This window comes from Oncorhynchus masou, chromosome 18, assembly GCF_036934945.1.
Source record: "Oncorhynchus masou masou isolate Uvic2021 chromosome 18, UVic_Omas_1.1, whole genome shotgun sequence".
NCBI lineage: Eukaryota > Metazoa > Chordata > Actinopteri > Salmoniformes > Salmonidae > Oncorhynchus > Oncorhynchus masou.
Genome location: NC_088229.1, coordinates 23,907,412 through 23,926,545, shown reverse-complemented (window position 1 = coordinate 23,926,545; position 19,134 = coordinate 23,907,412). Strand labels below are relative to the sequence as shown.

Genomic DNA, 19,134 nt, shown 5'->3' with positions numbered 1-19,134 from the left:
CACACTAAGCAACACTAAATATAGGGAACCAAATATAGGGAACCATTCACACGAAGCAACACTAAATATAGGGAACCATTCACACCAAGCAACCCCTAAATATAGGGAACCATTCACACTAAGCAACATCTAAATATAGGGAACCATTCACACTAAGCAACACCTAAATATAGGGAACCATTCACACAAAGCAAAACTAAATATAGGCGACCATTCACACCAAGCAAAACTAAATATAGGGAACCATTCACACTAAGCAACACTAAATATAGGGAGCCATTCACACCAAGAAACACTAAATATAGGGAACCATTCACACTAAGCAACACTAAATATAGGGAACCATTCACACTCAGCAACACTAAATATAGGGAACCATTCACACGAAGCAACACTAAATATAGGCGACCATTCACACCAAGCAACCCCTAAATATAGGGAACCATTCACACTAAGCAACATCTAAATATAGGGAACCATTCACACTAAGCAACACCTAAATATAGGGAACCATTCACACAAAGCAAAACTAAAAATAGGCGAACACTAAATATAGGGAACCATTCACACCACCAAGCAACCCCTAAATATAGGGAACCATTCACACTAAAATATAGCAACCATTCACAAAACACTAAATAGGGAACACATTCACATTCACACCAAGCAACACTAAATATAGGGAACCATTCACACCAAGCAACACTAAATATAGGGAACCATTCACACTAAGCAACACTAAATATAGGGAACCATTCACACAACAAAATATAACACTAAAACACCTAAATATAGGGAACCACCTTCACACCATTCACACTAAGCAACACTAAATATAGGGAACCATTCACACGAAGCAACACTAAATATAGGGAACCATTCACACTAAGTATCACTAAATATAGGGAACCATTCACACTAAGCAACACTAAATATAGGGAACCATTCACACCAAAATATAGCAACACTAAATATAAATATAGGGAACCATTCACACAAAGCAACACTAAATATAGGGAACCATTCACACTAAGCAACACCTAAATATAGGGAACCATTCACACAAAGCAAAACTAAAAATAGGCGACCATTCACACCAAGCAACACCTAAATATAGGGAACCATTCACACGAAGCAACACCTAAATATAGGGAACCATTCACACTAAGCAACATCAAATATAGGGAACAATTTACACTACCATTCACACCAAGCAACCCCTAAATATAGGGAACCATTCACACTAAGCAACATCTAAATATAGGGAACCATTCACACTAAGCAACATCTAAATATAGGGAACCATTCACACTAAGCAACACCTAAATATAGGGAACCATTCACACTAAGCAACACTAAATATAGGGAACCATTCACACGAAGCAACACTAAATATAGGGAACCATTCACACTAAGCAACACCAAATATAGCGAACCATTCACACGAAGCAACACCAAATATAGGGAACCATTCACACCAAGTAACACTAAATATAGGGAACCAAATAAATATAGGGAACCATTCACACACTAAATATAGGGCAACACCAAATATAGGGAACCATTCACACCAAGGAACACTAAATATAGGGAACCATTCACACCAATCAACACCTAAATATAGGGAACCATTCACACAAAACAACACTAAATATAGGGAACCATTCACACTAAGCAACACTAAATATAGGGAACCATTCACACGAACCAAACTAAATATAGGGAAACATTCACACCAAGCAACCCCTAAATATAGGGAACCAATATAGTAGAACCATTCACACTAAGCAACACCAAATATAGGGAACCATTCACACTAAGCAACCACTAAATATAGGGAACCATTTACACTAAACAACAAATATAGGGAACCATAAATATAGGGAACCATTCACACTAAGCAACATCTAAATATAGGGAACCATTCACAAGCAACACTAAATATAGCAACAAAAATAAATATAGGGAACCATTCACACTAAGCAACACCTAAATATAAGGAACCATTCACACTAAGCAACACCTAAATATAGGGAACCATTTACACTAAACAACACCAAATATAGGGAACCATTCATACTATGCAACACTAAATATAGGGAACCATTCACACTATGCAACACTAAATTTTGGGAACCATTCATACGACGAGGATGAACATCATTCAGAACTGTACAGCGTGATACGTATTTCAAAGGACTGAATAAAAGTGGGGAGATGGTCTTCAACATTATACCTCTTCTTTCTCTGCACTGTCCAGATCCCTCCACTCCTCCAGTGGCTGGGCCAGGTCCAGTTTGTGCAAGGGTAGTTTCACCTCTCCAATGACGTCATGCTTAGAGAAGCGGTCAAAGTCAAAGACCTGCATGACCAAAGTCTTGCCACCCATCTCTTGGAATGGAATCTGAAAAACATCAAAACCCCCATCAATATCACTTTCTTTTGTAAATGTTAGCCTCTGAAGCCTCTCTAATGTGATTAGTGATGAATTTAGTCTGTCCCTCATTTACGTGAACTGAACTCTCAATTGTAACATGGTGAAACTATTCCATTTTAAATATTGTTTCCAAAAGAAACATATAATAGTAAAATCATAGTGTAAAAGCAGATGAGCTGGTTCTACTCCTTTTTGGCAATTTTCTGGGGCTTTGTGGTGGAAAACTGAGCGGTCGAGTATAACACGTCAACCTTGTTACCCATAAATAGACAGGTTTGACATTTTTTAACAACTAAGCTTTTTTAAGGTTTCATTGAACTGCAACTCCCTGTTGCACACAACAAGCTTCCATTCCCGTCATCACAGGGGATTTATGGCTGATTTAAGGTGAAATCGTCAACCCTGTTGTCACGCCCTGGTCTATATTTATTATGTTATCTTCATGTATTGGGTCAGGCCAGGGTGTGACATGGGTTTATTTGTAGTGTGTTTCGTCTTGGGGTTGTGTGGGGTGTATAGATTAATCTATGGCTGCCTGAGGCGGTTCTCAATCAGAGTCAGGTGATTATCGTTGTCTCTGATTGGGAACCATATTTAGGTAGCCTGGGTTTCACTGGGTGTTTGTGGGTGATTGTTCCTGTCTCTGTGTTTGTTGCACCAGTCAGGGCTGTTTCGGTTTTCGACGTTTGTTGTTTTGTATTGTTCGTGTTTTCTTCAACATTAAAGATGTATCTAACGAACCACGCTGCATTTTGGTCCGATCCTTGTTCCACCTCTTCATCAGAGGAGCAGATGGAAGAAACCCGTTACACCTGTTTCTTTAAATTTTCACTTAATAGGCACTTTCTAAAGTACATTTTGTCCAAAATTAAATTAAACAAATTAGAGATTGTTTGAAGGAAATGCATCTGAGCATCTACTATTGCAAGTCAAGGCTCTGCCTCTATTATCGGCCGAGGAGATTCAGTGGTGGAGGCTAGTTGGTATCAGATGCAGGGAGTCTGCAGTGGACTGGGGAATCGCTGTTATGAGGTGTTATCTGAAATACCAGCCCAGCGGATGGATCAGAAGAGAGAGAGCATAGCTGATGCATCAGGCTTTGGGTAACTGGCTGTCTGGCAGGAGTTATGGTCTGGCCAACCATCACAGCTTAGGTATATTAGATTTATCTTTATAAATCTGATACATGTTATAGAAGAGAGAGAGAGAGAGAGAGAGCAATCAAAATACAGTAGCCTACCTTGAAAACAAAGGTCTCATTGAAGGTAGGGTTCAGCGTCTTCTTGTGCACCTTGGTGGTAAAATGCTTCTTCTTGTCTGGGAGGACATAGACCTTGACATAGGGGTCAGAGGTGCCGCCGCTGTCCATGGAGAGGAGATCAGCTGCTTGGAGAAGGCCTACTGTGAGCTAGGGATCAGAGGTCAAGGGTAAAAGGGGTCAGTCAATTTGCTCTATGCATGATTAATCAGTCTCAATGTACCCAGACAGTGTCCTCTCACAGTTCCACAGAGACAACCCACAGTTCTTTGAACAGATGTTTCTTTGAACAGATCAAAGAAAGCCCTTACTTTATGCTTGTGTAACACATTACGATGAACATGATAAAGACGCTTTGGTGTGGTGAGGTCTGTCTGTCTGTCTGTCTGTCTGTCTGCCTGCCTGCCTGCCTGCCTGCCTGCCTGCCTGTCTGTCTGTCTGTCTGTCTGTCTGCCTGCGTGCCTGCCTGCGTGCCTGCCTGCCTGTCTGTGCTTCTCAAAGTATCAGTGAACAAAGACATTCTCCACAGAAGAGTATGATGACGGAGCAAATGCTGCATAACAGGTCAAGGAAATCCATTCATATGCTGCATCTATAACACAAACAAGGAATGGAATCTTTGTAAAAGTTTGACTGATTTGATCTCGAAAGCATAACCGTAGAACGATGGATTGGATCAATCCTTTAGTGTCAGCAAATTCACATTTACAGCTGTCCTTGGCTTTTGGACCAACAAGCTGCATTTCCAAAGGATAAAAAACTCTCAGCAAATGGCAAAAGTCCATTGCCTTTGAAAGACGTCATGTGGAAAACTACCTTGGACTAGAGGCTTAGGCAGTTAGCTTTGTTTTTTCCTTTTTACAGCACAGTAAAATTGTCTATTTTTTAAGCTCCGGGGTCATCAAAAAGCCATCTGCTCAAGTCTAAACACCCACCTTGTTGTCCTGGAAGTCATAATCTATGGAATACTGAAGCTTCCCAAGCTTTTCTTTCTCCTTCACCTCTTCCTCTTTCTCATCTCCAGTCATACCAGTCTCAGCATCATCTTCATCATAATCATCATCGTCCTGTTTCTGGAATGACAAGGGGCAGGGGGGGGGGGGGCAGAGTGGGCGTCAGACATTTGAACAAATAGTCAAAAACACCTATAGATTCTTCTTCAGTGGTCCAGTTAGTCACGGCAGCCATCTACCTGCCACTTACCCCCTGCTTGCTTACCCAGATGCTACTAGTGCACATCTTTTCATCGATGACCTTAGTTGCAACATGACTTGATTTCACCATTCCTTGAGTGACACCATTTTGCTTTTGCACTATATATTCATCATTAATTCTTTACTGTATATATTCATTGACATAACATAGAAAGAGATCGATATACTGAATGTCAAAAGGAAAAAAAGGGCAGTAAAACAGTCAAGATGTAGTCGAGGTTTGCTACAGGGGTAGCACCAGACAGGACAAATGTTTTTGTTCTTGCTGCAAATCCTGGCAGTTTGACATTGATAAAGGTTTGTGTCAAAGTCTACAGAAACAATACAATGCTTGTATTCTATTTTCTCCTTGTTGCCGGGAACTGCACTCCAACCTCCCAGAAATCTGTTTGCACTATTACTGTCTAAGATTACACCTCCACTGACATAATCATCATAATTACTTTAATTACTGAAAATCGACACTAATCTACAGCAGATATGAGCTCATAACTCCTGCTAATACACATTGCGTGTTACAGATGTATTGTACAGTATCTCTAGTTATAAGGAACATTTACAAATCCCAGTGTCAGCTCATATGATAATATAATTATCCAAATAGCTAACCATGACATCATCGTAGAATTACTGACCCTTTTAAGGAATTTTTTGCCTAACTTCTAATGCATTTATTTTATATTGTCCTCGACACATACTGTACATTACTTAATAATGTCAATTAGTAGGGCCATGCTATTTATCGCAGAGCTTACCCTGGAAGAGGACCTGGGGCAGACTGCAGCTCATTCTATGTTGTATTCCATTCACACACAAACACACACCCAATTACTAACACATTCACACAGACACACTGTATTCTACATATTATATTCACCCTTGCATACACAGCCTTACATACTTAATAGACCTCACATCTACTGAGCAAACATTTAACCAACAACAAGCACACATAAGCACACACTCACATGCAAAGGCTCTCGCATGCAGGCTTGCAGAAAAACTCACCCACTCTTCAAACACACGTGCAAACACAACACACACACACACACACACACACACACACACACACCATCTCCTTATAGTGGCATTCTGTACATTTGTTGTGGTAAATGCTTTACATTTGAGCATGCCAGGTCAATCAATGCAGGAGAATACAGTAGTCTTTAAATAATGTGAATGAAATGACTCAGCCTTTTCCAGTCTCCTATAGTCTCAATAATGACTCCTGATGTGCATTAAAGTAATGTATCAATGTCAGTAATATTTTTGTTAGTCAAGATTGCATGCTTTACAATCCTGAAAAACTCTGTGTACAAAAAAGTGCTATCTAGAACTTTAAAGGGTTCTACGGCTGTCCCCATAGGAGGATCCTTTGAATAACTTTTTGGGATTCCATGTAGGTTCTACCTGGAACCAAAAATGGTTCTACCTGGAAACAAAAAGGGTTCTCCTATGGGAACAGCCAAAGAACCCTTTTGGAACCCTTTTTCCTTAGAGTGTTCGTGAAAATTGCACATCCATGAGAAGTAATGCTATATTGGAGAGCTCCAGTCTAAATCATACCATACATGCAGTGGGATTCAAAGATTACAGAAAGGTATGTCCAAAAGTATGTCCCCATCATCATAACTACGATAACTTTTCATTTGTGAGCTCACATTCTGCAAGGAATTCTGAAATCAAACTGTAGGCAGCCAATTGAAGTACCAGGGTTTAGATTTGAATCATGCTGTCTAAAGAGAATTCAAATGTGGCTCACATTATTACCAGTAGGCAAACTTTCTGACCCCCATTCTTTTCCACTAACACCACTGCTCCAGGGAGAAAGGGAAATGTTGATTATAACCTAATTGGTCAGCATCATCTTGGGTCATCCAGGATAGTTACTCTCAAGTCAAGTTGTGGCCATTCAATGATACCTTCTGAAAAGGTTGGTCTTTGTCAAGAGATATAAACCACTTTGTCTCACCTTGATCTCTGAGCATGTTTGCACAGCTGAATTTATGATGTAGAAATTATGTATGAATTTCACACTGAAAGCATGGAAAAGACAAGTATTATAGTTACTGTAAGAGACTATGAACAATAATGTGCTTCATTAGGTGATTTGATTGTGGAAACATGTTCAGAAATCTCAGCGGGTAATGTTTCCCCCATTATTTGACAATAGCCAACCTCACCCTTTGCACATGCATGTTAGTGAACTCTAGTGGGTTGCCTCAGTGCACTCGTCATCATTCAGAGGCTCAACCATAGGATGAGTTGCAAGTTCATTTCAAAAACATTTAAAACATTTCCACTTTCAGAGGTCTTATAGTTTGTTTGTTTTATCTTTTGCCCAAAATTGCAACCTCTCCATGGATACTCAAGACATCATCATGGCAGTCGGTGCGGTAGCATATCAAATCAATAGACTTGCAAAGCAGCTTAATCTTTCCCATAGCTACACCCTCAAGCACCCACAGCACCTAAGCTTGCAAGACATAGAAAGCCATAGCACCCATTGTAATAATCGCCAATCCCCTTCCACAAGCCCAGCACACCCCCATCTCTCCCCTGCCCTACGCTTAAACAGAGAGGCCAGAGAGGTGCGCCTCGTGCCGTCAGACCTACCGTATACAGAGAAGTCCACCACAGTCAAGATACACGGAGCACACATAAGACACAAAGCAGGAAGGAGGAGAGCAGGGAGAAAGGAAGAGATTGAACTCACAGCAGACACCATAGAGGGAAATGAGAGCAGAGGCAGAGTCAACGACTACACTATAGGACGGGAAAAATGACACAGTGCTAGAACCCCACTAAGGCCAGCACTAGAGGCCTTGTGTTTTATTTAACCATCAGTTTGGGGATCTTGCTGTTGTTGTTGTTGAAGAATGTTCAATTGAACCAAAATGTAATCTGTAAAATGATCGATTATGCACTAGACTAGAACATGTAGTCCCACAATGTCGCTACGGGCTGTTTAGAATTAGAATTTTGGCATGGCTATTCTGTGCTAATTGGTAAGCATTATATATTCCATCAACAATAGTATAATTCCCCCATGCAAAAGAGCCCAGCTGTGTCATTTTTCACCCTGGTCCCAAAGCACAACAGAAAGCACCACTAACATGTCTGACAAATACAATATATAACAACAAGAAATGAAAAAGGAATGGGGGGTATTTTCTAGAGATTTTGACAGTTCAATGATGGGCTAAATGACTTACTAAATATATACAATGTTATGAATTCTAAATGGCTAGACAGGGCTCTATTTTCACTATGCCATCCACTGAGTGATGTGGTTGTCAATTATGGGACAATAGGTTCTCTATGCTGTTATTGGCAAATATTCCACATAAAGAACAGCTTTAAGTTGGGTGTTAGTTCCCAATGTATTTATTCTGATTTATAACTATACAATTACCCCCCCAAGCCCCCCCCCCCCCCGGCTTGAACATACCTCTCCTCCTTTCATGTTCGTCATGCCCATTTCCCCCTTCCCTTTCTTGCCCTTCTTGTTCTTCTTTTTCTTGCAACAGCACTTCTTAACGATGCAGAAGCAGCAGGTGAGAATCAGGGTAGCAGCTACAACTGCAATGGCGATGATGGCCCATGATGGCACTAAGATACACACACACACACACACACACAGAAACATACACAAACATCCACAAACAAAAAGCAATTAGGTAACAATTAGATTTGGTGCAAATTAGATTTTCAGAGAATGCCATTCGCAACGATACCGCCTGATCAATAGATAATAAGGGCCTAAAGTGGATGTCACTGCCTTCAGGGGGAGAACAGATCTATAGTGAACAAAAATATAAACGCAACATGCAACAATGTCAAAGACTTTACTGAATTACAGTTCAAATAAGGTAAGCAGTCAGTTGAAAATAATTAATTAGGCTCAAATCTATGGATTTCACATGACTGGGAAAACAGATATGCATCTGTTGGTCACAGATACCTTTAAAAAAAAGGTAGGGGTGTGGATAAGAAAACCAGTCAGTATCTGGTGTGACCACCATTTGCCTCATGCAGTGTGACACATCTCCTTCGCATAGAGTTAACAGGTTGTTGATTGTGGCCTGTGGAATGTTGTCCCACTCCTCTTCAATGGCTGTGTGAAGTTACCAGATATTGGAGGGAACTGGAACATGCTGTCGTACACGTCAATCCAGAGCATCCCAAACCGCTTGCCCCTACGATGGTCTGCGGTTGTGAGTCCGGTTGGATGTACTGCCAAATTCTCGAAAACAACGTTGCAGGCGGCTTATAGTAGAGAAACTAACATTAAATTCTCTGGCACAACTCTGGTGGACATTCCCGAAGTCAGTATACCAATTGCAACATTGTGTTGTGTGGCAAACTGCATGTTTTAGTGGCCTTTTATTGTCCCCAGCATAAAGTGCACCAGTGCAATGATCATGTGTTTAATCAGCTTCTTGATATGCAACATCTGTCAGGTGGATGGATTATCTATCTTGACAAAGGATAAATGCTCACAAACAGGGAAGTAAACACATTTGTGCACAACACAATGTCAAATTTCTATGATCTTATATTTCAGCTCATGAAACATGGGCCTAACACTTTACATGTTACGTTTATATTTTTGTTCAGTGTAATTATCAATAAAAGTCATGCAAACTCATCTAGATCGGTGTGGGTGTTAGGTACTGTGCAACGTCCAGACAGGCACTCACATGGGATCTTGTCAATCTCATTGAGGAACTTATTCTTGATGTCGTCAAAATCGCCGTTTTTGACGGCCTCTGTGGAGTTGTCAGCTGCGGTGGAGGCCACGGGGCCAGGGGCAACAGTTAAGACAGAGGCCCCAGTGGGCTCCGGTCCGACCATGGCTTCAGGCTTCTTTTTGAACAGGTTCCACTTCATCCTCGACAGTTAGGCCACACACAGTCCTTGTGAATAGAGAGAGGGCTGTTAACACAGAGTTGTAAATGAGTCCTACATGTACATAGCATTCTGGACTCCAAAAGTGTTGATTATAAGTATAGTAAGGTCATATCTAGTGAAAGAGAGTGACCTGGATCTAAGTATTTGACTGATTTGTGACTCACTGACACTGCCCGGTTAGAGGAGAATAAAGCATCCCAAAAGTTAACACGGAGATGAACATGGGGATGAACATGGAGATGAACATGGAGATGAACATGGAGATGAACATGGGGATGAACATGGAGATGAACATGGAGATGTAAATGGAGATGAACATGGAGATGAACATGGGGATGAACATGGAGATGAACATGGGGATGAACATGGAGATGAACATGGAGATGAACATGGGGATGAACATGGAGATGAACATGGAGATGAACATGGAGATGAACATGGAGATGTAAATGGGGATGAACATGGAGATGAACATGGAGATGAACATGGGGATGAACATGGGGATGAACATGGGGATGAACATGGAGATGAACATGGAGATGTAAATGGGGATGAACATGGAGATGTAAATGGGGAGGAACATGGAGATGAACATGGAGATGTAAATGGGGAGGAACATGGAGATGAACATGGAGATGAACATGGGGATGAACATGGAGATGAACATGGGGATGAACATGGAGATGAACATGGAGATGTAAATGGGGAGGAACATGGAGATGAACATGGGGTTGAACATGGAGATGTAAATGGGGGTGAACATGGGGATGAACATGGAGATGGAGATGTATGGAGATGTAAATGGAGATGGTTCTGTAAAGTTACAGAACCAGACAGATAATGAATATACACATGGAATGCAATGCATAGAGCAGGATTAATGTAGGCATATTAAATGGACAGAGAATAAAAATGGAACAGAACTGCAATAGCACAATAGGTAAGGACTGTATCTAATAACCAGGTATTACATAAACGTACAATAATAACAACGGCAGTTAACGCAAACATCTTACCTACCATACAATGAAACTATACAAATGGGCAACATACATTGCAAATATTACACATGGAAATGACACTAAAGGTAATAATAGCCAATATCAATATCAACTTCAGCATATAACATTGTATGAGATACGTAGTGATATACAAAGCCAAGCTAAACAACAACAACAACTTACTCTGTGTTCACGCATCCCATGCACATATGTCCACCCACATTTCAATAACAAAGCTGTCACCAGGGCAAGGAATCAAACTGCGACAAACAGCAGCTGAGTGTGATCCTCCATGTGTCAAAATAATGTTAGACAGAGCAAGAGCCGAATTCAAATCAAACTTTATTTGTCACATGCGCCAGATACAGGTGTAACATTTGTAGACCTTATTGTGAAATGCTTAGTTATGCAGTTCAAGAAATAGAGTTAAGAAAATGTTTAGTAAATAAATAAGTACAAAAATGTAAAATAATAATAAGAGTAACACAATAAATTAACAATAACGAGGCTATTTACCGGGGATACCGGTACCGAGTAAATGTGCGGGGTTACAGGCTAGTCGAGGCAATTTGTACATATAAGTAGGGTTAAAGTGACTATGCATAGATAATAAACAGCGAGTAGCAGGGGAAGGGGGGCAATGTAAATAGTCTGGGTGGCCATTTTATTAATTGTTCAGCAATCTTATGACTTGGGGGTAGAAGCTGTTAAGGAGCCTTTTAGTCCTAGACTTGGTGCTCCGGTATCGCTTACCTTGCGGTAGCAGAGAGAATAGTCTACGAATTGATTGACTAGAGTCATTTGGGCCTTTTTTGGGCCTTTCTCTGACACCGCCTAGAATATAGGTCCTGGATGGCAGGAAGCTTGGCTCCAATGATATACTGGGCCGTACGCATTACCATCTGTGGTGTCTTACGGTCAGATGCCGAGCAGTTGCCATACCAGGTAGTGATGCAACCGGTCAGGATGCTCTCGATGGTGAACTTTTTGAGGATCTGGGGACCTATGCCAAATCTTTTTAGTCTCCTGAGGGGGAAAAGGTATTGTTGTGCCCTCTTCATGACTGTCTTGGTGTGTTTGGACCATGTTAGTTTGTTGGTGATGTGGACACCAAGGAACTCAAAACTCTTGACCTGCTCCACTACAGCTCCGTTGATGTTATTGGGGGCCTTTTCGGCTCGCCTTTTCCTGTAGTCCACAATCGTCTCCTTTGTCTTGCTCACATTGAGGGAGAGGTTGTTGTCCTGGCACCACACTGCCAGATCTCTGACCTCCCTATAGACTGTCTTGTCATTGATCAGGCTGTTGTGTTGTCAGCTAACTTAATGAAGGTGTTGGAGTCGTGCCTGGCCACGCAGTCATGGGTGAACAGGGAGTACAGGAGGGGACTAAGCACACACCCCTTAGGGGCCCCAGTGTTGAGGATCAGCGTGGCAGATGTGTTGTTGCCTACACTTACCACCTGGGGGTGTACCGTCAGGAAGACCAGGATCCAGTTGCAGAGGGAGATGTTTAGTCCCAGGGTCCTTAGCTTAGTGATGAAGGGGCTTCGAAGAGGGGCTTTGAAGGTAGAAAAACATAATGAGTTCATTAAAAAAATTCTGATTTCATTAAAGCCATGAGGATATGGGCAAACAAAAAGGATTTTTCATTTCTCAAACGCCAATTCTCTTATCCACTGACGGAGATCCTGTCTGTCTCTATTGCTGCATGTGAATAATTGAATGAAGCTGACAACAGAAAGGATAAGTTTTATATTATTCAAATGGACAAAGACTAGTTATAAATGTGGTATGGCGATGTTATGCAAGTTAATGTTGCGTAAGACAAATGGCTTGTGGAAAGACCGCAACTACTAAAGTGAAAGAACACCATAAGGGGATAACAAATGATGAACGTTGAAATAATATGTTCTCATCAGACATAGTTAATTGTGTATTTAAAAAAAACAATTTCTGGAACATTTCAGTTAAAAAAATAAAGGTTAGTGAAGAGGGACATTTTTCACATACTCTATAGTAATATTTAAACACTCTAGTGTGTTAGTTTTTTAAGAAAGTTTGGATAAATAACGTATTGGTTTGGGGAGAGATCACATGACATGTATATTTTCTCTCTGAGGAAGGTGTTCAGTCTACTGACAGGCGCTATGCTGTACCATCATGCCATCCATGTCACAGTGTTTTCCTAATCCATCTCGCCTCATCGATTCCCTCCGATCTTGTTCATCCTTGATGCTCTGTCTCAAGAGTGTTGAGGCAGAAACTGTCTAGATTTCATTGCTTTTGCATGTAAACATATTCAATCTTTAGACAAGATAACCGGAAAGACCTTGATGTTCCGCCGGCCTGTAAACCAGGAATGCTGGAGGGATGAGCTGTCTGTACTTGCTCTTCCCAAAATGTATAGTAATTAACGACATCCAGACACTGGGTGAATAACACAGTGTGGATTATCCATCTGTGAAGGCAAACCATTCAAATTCTTACAAATAATGGCCTGCTTCCACTGATTGGGTGTGGGGCATGTCTGTTACAAACCATGTCTGTTACAAAATATGCCAAAAGTGTGATGGACTATATCAGGGGGGAGACGTTGTTAAACATGAGGTATGTGTATAGCAACAGTCATCATTGTCCATTTCTTGGCTGAGCAGCCTTAGTCTTGGGTGTTTGGGTTGTATTAACAACAACCCAGTGATAATCACCAGCCAGCCAGGCTCTAAGGCGGGTAGATTTATCCCTCTGTTTGACCCTCACGGCAGACTAAGCCAGGCAGAATTGAATTAACATTGGCAGAGATGGCGTGGAGGAGCGTTTTATCTCCTCTCCTCTCGAAGGGCAGCGGGGTAGTGGGCCCTGGAGGGGCTCGGAGGAACAGGGTTAGTCTACTGCTTTATGGCAGCCATTACCCCTGCTTTATGATCAGTTCTCACCACTCACTCCTGGGAAATTAATTATACATGGTGTTTTCCCTTTCAAGGAAGCCTTAAATTGAACACGAAATACCACCTCTTTAACACAAGCCAGTACACAGCCAAAGAAACATATCAATATTTAGAATGTCTGAAGTGTTTATTCTGCCTTAATACCCTAACTATTTGTACAATAGTCTGGTCGATATCATATCCCTAAATGAAATGCAATCTGCCATGAATAACCTTGTTTGCCTACACAACTAGTCTGCGCTTTTCTAACCCTTACAATCCTAAAGTAAAACTGACTCTGTCTGGGCATGTCCTTAGAGGCAGCATAACAGATAAGCAAAACATTAGCAAATACTTACTTTACCTGCATAAATGACAAATTTACCAACTTAACAACAAGCTACAAATCCGTGACAAGAAACAGTATCCGCTTTAGAGCCCCATCTCTCAGTGTGCTTCTCACTTCGTTAGATAGGGACTCCTCTACTTCTCCTCATAACTTCAAACAAAATGGCTGTGCTCCACATCCCTGAGCAACATGGCTCCTGGTATGATCTGGCGCTTATCACTAAGCACATTGGCTCAGACTTGAACGGGTATCAAGGGCTTTTAGTCTGTATTCTTCATCTGCATATAAACACACTGGAATAAAGCACTGCTCACTGACACTGTTTTGTTGACTTCAAATAATCTCACCACAAAAGGTAAGAGATAATACGTCTTACTTCTGGTTTGCAGGATTTTTCTACCAGCTGAGATGGGGATGCTAGGGGATTACTGTTAGAAATCAACAATGCTTTGGGGTTTCATAATGTTGGAGAGTTGTATTATCTATCTAAAGTTCAAAATTTGCTCTGTTTGCCTAACAAATCATGGCAAAGCTATTTTAGGCAGAAAACTCCAGTAAATGTGTTATACAAGCACTCTGTTCAATTGTCATTACCATGTACATTAGTAATGGAGGTGTATATCTTGCTATGGTAGAGAGAAGGCATTACAGTAATTAGAACCCAAGTCCAGAACAGATGCTGGGAAACACATGTAACTCAAGCTAGCAATAAAACCAGATTCAAACAAAATGAGGCCTTGTGGCGGAAAGTGATTAGCGCGCTGGAGATAGTGGTGACGACTAGTGGTCTGTGCAGGTGTAATGTAGTTGATGTTTGTATGATGTCGTTGTTTGTATGTTGTATGTTTTGTATTGCTGATCAAATATCAAATAAAATATTTAAAAAATAATAATAATTTAAGCAGATTATAACAAAAACAGAAAAAATAACACCTTATGGCAAATCAGGGACTATGAAGAGATTTTGTTTTGTATTTTGCATTGTATTTTGCATTGCATTATGTATTGTATTATGTATATGATATGTGGTTAAGATACGACTGTGATATGTGGTTGTCTCACCTGGCTGTCTTAAGATGAATGCACTAGTTGTGGGTCACTGGTTGGGAGAGTTTGCTGAATGGCTAAATTGTCAAGCAAATGTATTGCTATATATATAAGTAGTATGTAGACAACTTCAGCCACATCCGTTGCTAACAGGTGTATAAAATCGAGCCCGCAGCCATTCAATCTCCATAGACAGCCATGCAATCTCCATGAATAACTATGTGACTTTCAATGTGGCTCCGTCATAGGATCCCACCTTTCAAACAAGTCCGTTTGTCAAATTCCTGCCCTGCTAGAACTGCCCAGGTCAACTGTAAGTGTTGTTATTGTGAAGTGGAAATGTCTAGGAGCAACAATGGCTCAGCCGTGAAGTGGAAGGCCACACAAACTCATAGAACAAGACCACTGAGTGCTGAAACGCGTAGCGTGTAAAGATCATTTGTCCTTAGTTGCAACACTCACTACCGAGTTCCAAACTGCCTCTGGAAGCAATGTCACCACAGGAACTGATCGTTGGGAGTTTCATGAAATGGGTTTTCATGGCCGAGCAGCCACACACAAGCCTAAGATCACCATGCGTAATGACAAGCGCGGCTGGAGTGGTGTAAAGCTCGCCGCCATTGGACTCTGGAGGAGTGGTAAACGCATTCTCTGGAGTCACCCTCTGCCTGTCCGACGGACGAATATGGATTTGGCAGATGCCAGGAGGATGCTACCTGCCCCAATGTGTAGTGCCAACTGTAAAGTTTAGTAGAGGAGGAATAAAAGTCTAGGGCTGTTTTTCATGGTTCGGGCTAGGCCAGCATACAATTACATTCTAGAAGATTCGGTGCAACCAACCTTGTGGCAACAGTTTGGGAAAGGCCTTTGTACTGTTTCAGCATGACAATGCCCCTGTGCACAAAGCGTAGTCCCTTCAGAACTGTTTTGTAGAGATCAGTGTGGAAGAACAAATGGCCTGCACAGAGTCCTGACTTCGACCCCACCTAACGCCTTTGGGATAAATTGGAATGCGGACTACGAGCCAGGCCTAATCGCCCAACATCAGCACCCGACCTCACTAATGCTCTTGTGGCTGAATGGAAGCAAGTCCCCGCAGCAATGTTCCAACATCGAGGGGAAAGACTTCCCAGAAGAGTGGAGGCTGTTACAGCAGAAAAGGGGGGACCAACTCTGTATCAATGCCCATGATTTTGGAATGAGATGTTTGACCAGCAGGTGTCCACACACTTTTGGTCATATAGTGTATATACAGTGCCTTGCGAAAGTATTCGGCCCCCTTGAACTTTGCGACCTTTTGCCACATTTCAGGCTTCAAACATAAAGATATAAAACTGTATTTTTTTGTGAAGAATCAACAACAAGTGGGAGAATCTGTGGAAAGAACTGAAAACTGCTGTTCACAAATGCTCTCCATCCAACCTCACTGAGCTCGAGCTGTTTTGCAAGGAGGAGTGGGAAAAAAATTCAGTCTCTCGATGTGCAAAAATGATAGAGACATACCCCAAGCGACTTACAGCTGTAATCGCAGCAAAAGGTGGCGCTACAAAGTATTAACTTAAGGGGGCTGAATAATTTTGAACGCCCAATTTTTCAGTTTTTGATTTGTTAAAAAAGTTTGAAATATCCAATAAATGTTGTTCCACTTCATGATTGTGTCCCACTTGTTGCTGATTCTTCACAAAAAAAATACAGTTTTATATCTTTATGTTTGAAGCCTGAAATGTGGCAAAAGGTCGCAAAGTTCAAGGGGCCGAATACTTTCGCAAGGCACTGTATACAGTTAATTGGGAAGGTATTCAGACCTTGACTTTTTCCACATTTTGGTACCTCACAGCCTTATTCTAAAATGGAGAAAAACATGGCTCAGGTTAAATAAATAAAAGTGATCATCAATCCCCATAATGGCAAAGTGAAAACAGGTTTTTAGAAATTTCGCAAATGTATAACAAATTCACTGAAATACCTTATTTACATAAGGATGTAAATATACTTCCGGCGCCGGCAGAGATGGCCGCCTCGCTTCGCGTTCCTAGGAAACTATGCAGTTTTTTGTTTTTTTACGTGTTATTTCTTACATTAGTACCCCAGGTCATCTTAGGTTTCATTACATACAGTCGAGAAGAACTACTGAATATAAGATCAGCGTCAACTCACCATCAGTACGACCAAGAATATGTTTTTCGCGACGCGGATCCTGTGTTCTGCCTTACAAACAGGACAACGGAATGGATCGCATGCAGCAACCCAAAAAAACGACTCCGAAAAAGAGGGAAACGAGGTGGTCTTCTGGTCAGACTCCGGAGACGGGCACACCGTGCACCACTCCCTAGCATTCTTCTTGCCAATGTCCAGTCTCTTGACAACAAGGTTGATGAAATCTGAGCAAGGGTAGCATTCCAGAGGGACATCAGAGACTGTAACGTTCTGTGCTTCACGGAAACATGGCTCACTGGAGAGACGCTATCCGAAGCGGTGCAGCCAACGGGTTTCTCCACGCATCGCCCCACGCATCGCGCCGACAGAAACAAACACCTTTCTGGTAAGAAGAGGGGCGGGGGCATATGCCTTATGGCTAACGAGACATGGTGTGATGAAAGAAACATACAGGAACTCAAATCCTTCTGTTCACCTGATTTAGAATTCCTCACAATCAAATGTAGACCGCATTATCTACCAAGAGAATTCTCTTCGATTATAATCACAGCCGTATATATCCCCCCCCCCCCAAGCAGACACATCGATGGCTCTGAACGAACTTTATTTAACTCGTTGCAAACTGGAAACCATTTATCCGGAGGCTGCATCCATTGTAGCTGGGGATTTTAACAAGGCTAATCTGAAAACAAGACTCCCTAAATTTTATCAGCATATCGATTGCGCAACCAGGGGTGGAAAAACCTTGGATCATTGTTACTCTAACTTCCGCGACGCATATAAGGCCCTGCCCCGCCCCCCTTTCGGAAAAGCTGACCACGACTCCATTTTGCTGATCCCTGCCTACAGACAGAAACTAAAACTAGAGGCTCCCACGCTGAGATCTGTCCAACGCTGGTCCGACCAAGCTGACTCCACACTCCAAGACTGCTTCCATCACGTGGACTGGGACATGTTTCGTATTGCGTCAGATAACAACATTGACGAATACGCTGATTCGGTGTGCGAGTTCATTAGAACGTGCGTTGAAGATGTCGTTCCCATAGCAACGATTAAAACATTCCCTAACCAGAAACCGTGGATTGATGGCAGCATTCGCGTGAAACTGAAAGCACGAACCACTGCTTTTAATCAGGGCAAGGTGTCTGGCAACATGACCGAATACAAACAGTGCAGCTATTCCCTCCGCAAGGCTATCAAACAAGCTAAGCGTCAGTACAGAGACAAAGTAGAATCTCAATTCAACGGCTCAGACACAAGAGGCATGTGGCAGGGTCTACAGTCGATCACGGACTACAGGAAGAAATCCAGCCCAGTCACGGACCAGGATGTCTTGCTCCCAGGCAGACTAAATAACTTTTTTGCCCGCTTTGAGGACAATACAGTGCCACTGACATGGCCTGCAATGAAAACATGTGGTCTCTCCTTCACTGCAGCCGAGGTGAGTAAGACATTTAAACGTGTTAACCCTCGCAAAGCTGCAGGCCCAGACGACATCCCCAGCCGCGCCCTCAGAGCATGCGCAGACCAGCTGGCCGGTGTGTTTACGGACATATTCAATCAATCCCTATACCAGTCTGCTGTTCCCACATGCTTCAAGAGGGCCACCATTGTTCCTGTTCCCAAGAAAGCTAAGGTAACTGAGCTAAACGACTACCGCCCCGTAGCACTCACTTCCGTCATCATGAAGTGCTTTGAGAGACTAGTCAAGGACCATATCACCTCCACCCTATCTGACACCCTAGACCCACTCCAATTTGCTTACCGCCCAAATAGGTCCACAGACGATGCAATCTCAACCACACTGCACACTGCCCTAACCCATCTGGAC

At 42.0% G+C, this 19,134-nt stretch overlaps 1 protein-coding gene across 4 annotated transcripts in view; it reads right to left on the bottom strand.

Moving 5' to 3' along the window:
- Nucleotides 1-19,134, bottom strand: part of LOC135504266 (synaptotagmin-2-like) — a 106,887-nt gene that overhangs the window by 9,392 nt on the left and 78,361 nt on the right. For 2 of the 4 annotated variants that reach the window (XM_064922661.1, XM_064922663.1), the window contains 6 exons: nucleotides 12,284-12,384; nucleotides 9,613-9,828; nucleotides 8,361-8,521; nucleotides 4,631-4,768; nucleotides 3,678-3,845; nucleotides 2,237-2,404 (listed from right to left, as the gene is read on the bottom strand). In XM_064922661.1, the coding sequence (XP_064778733.1) occupies nucleotides 2,237-2,404; nucleotides 3,678-3,845; nucleotides 4,631-4,768; nucleotides 8,361-8,521; nucleotides 9,613-9,802 (825 nt within the window). In that variant the 5' untranslated portion in view covers nucleotides 9,803-9,828; nucleotides 12,284-12,384. The remainder of the gene's footprint in view (nucleotides 1-2,236; nucleotides 2,405-3,677; nucleotides 3,846-4,630; nucleotides 4,769-8,360; nucleotides 8,522-9,612; nucleotides 9,829-12,283; nucleotides 12,385-19,134) is intronic. The other 2 variants (XM_064922664.1, XM_064922662.1) reach the window with 2 other exon arrangements.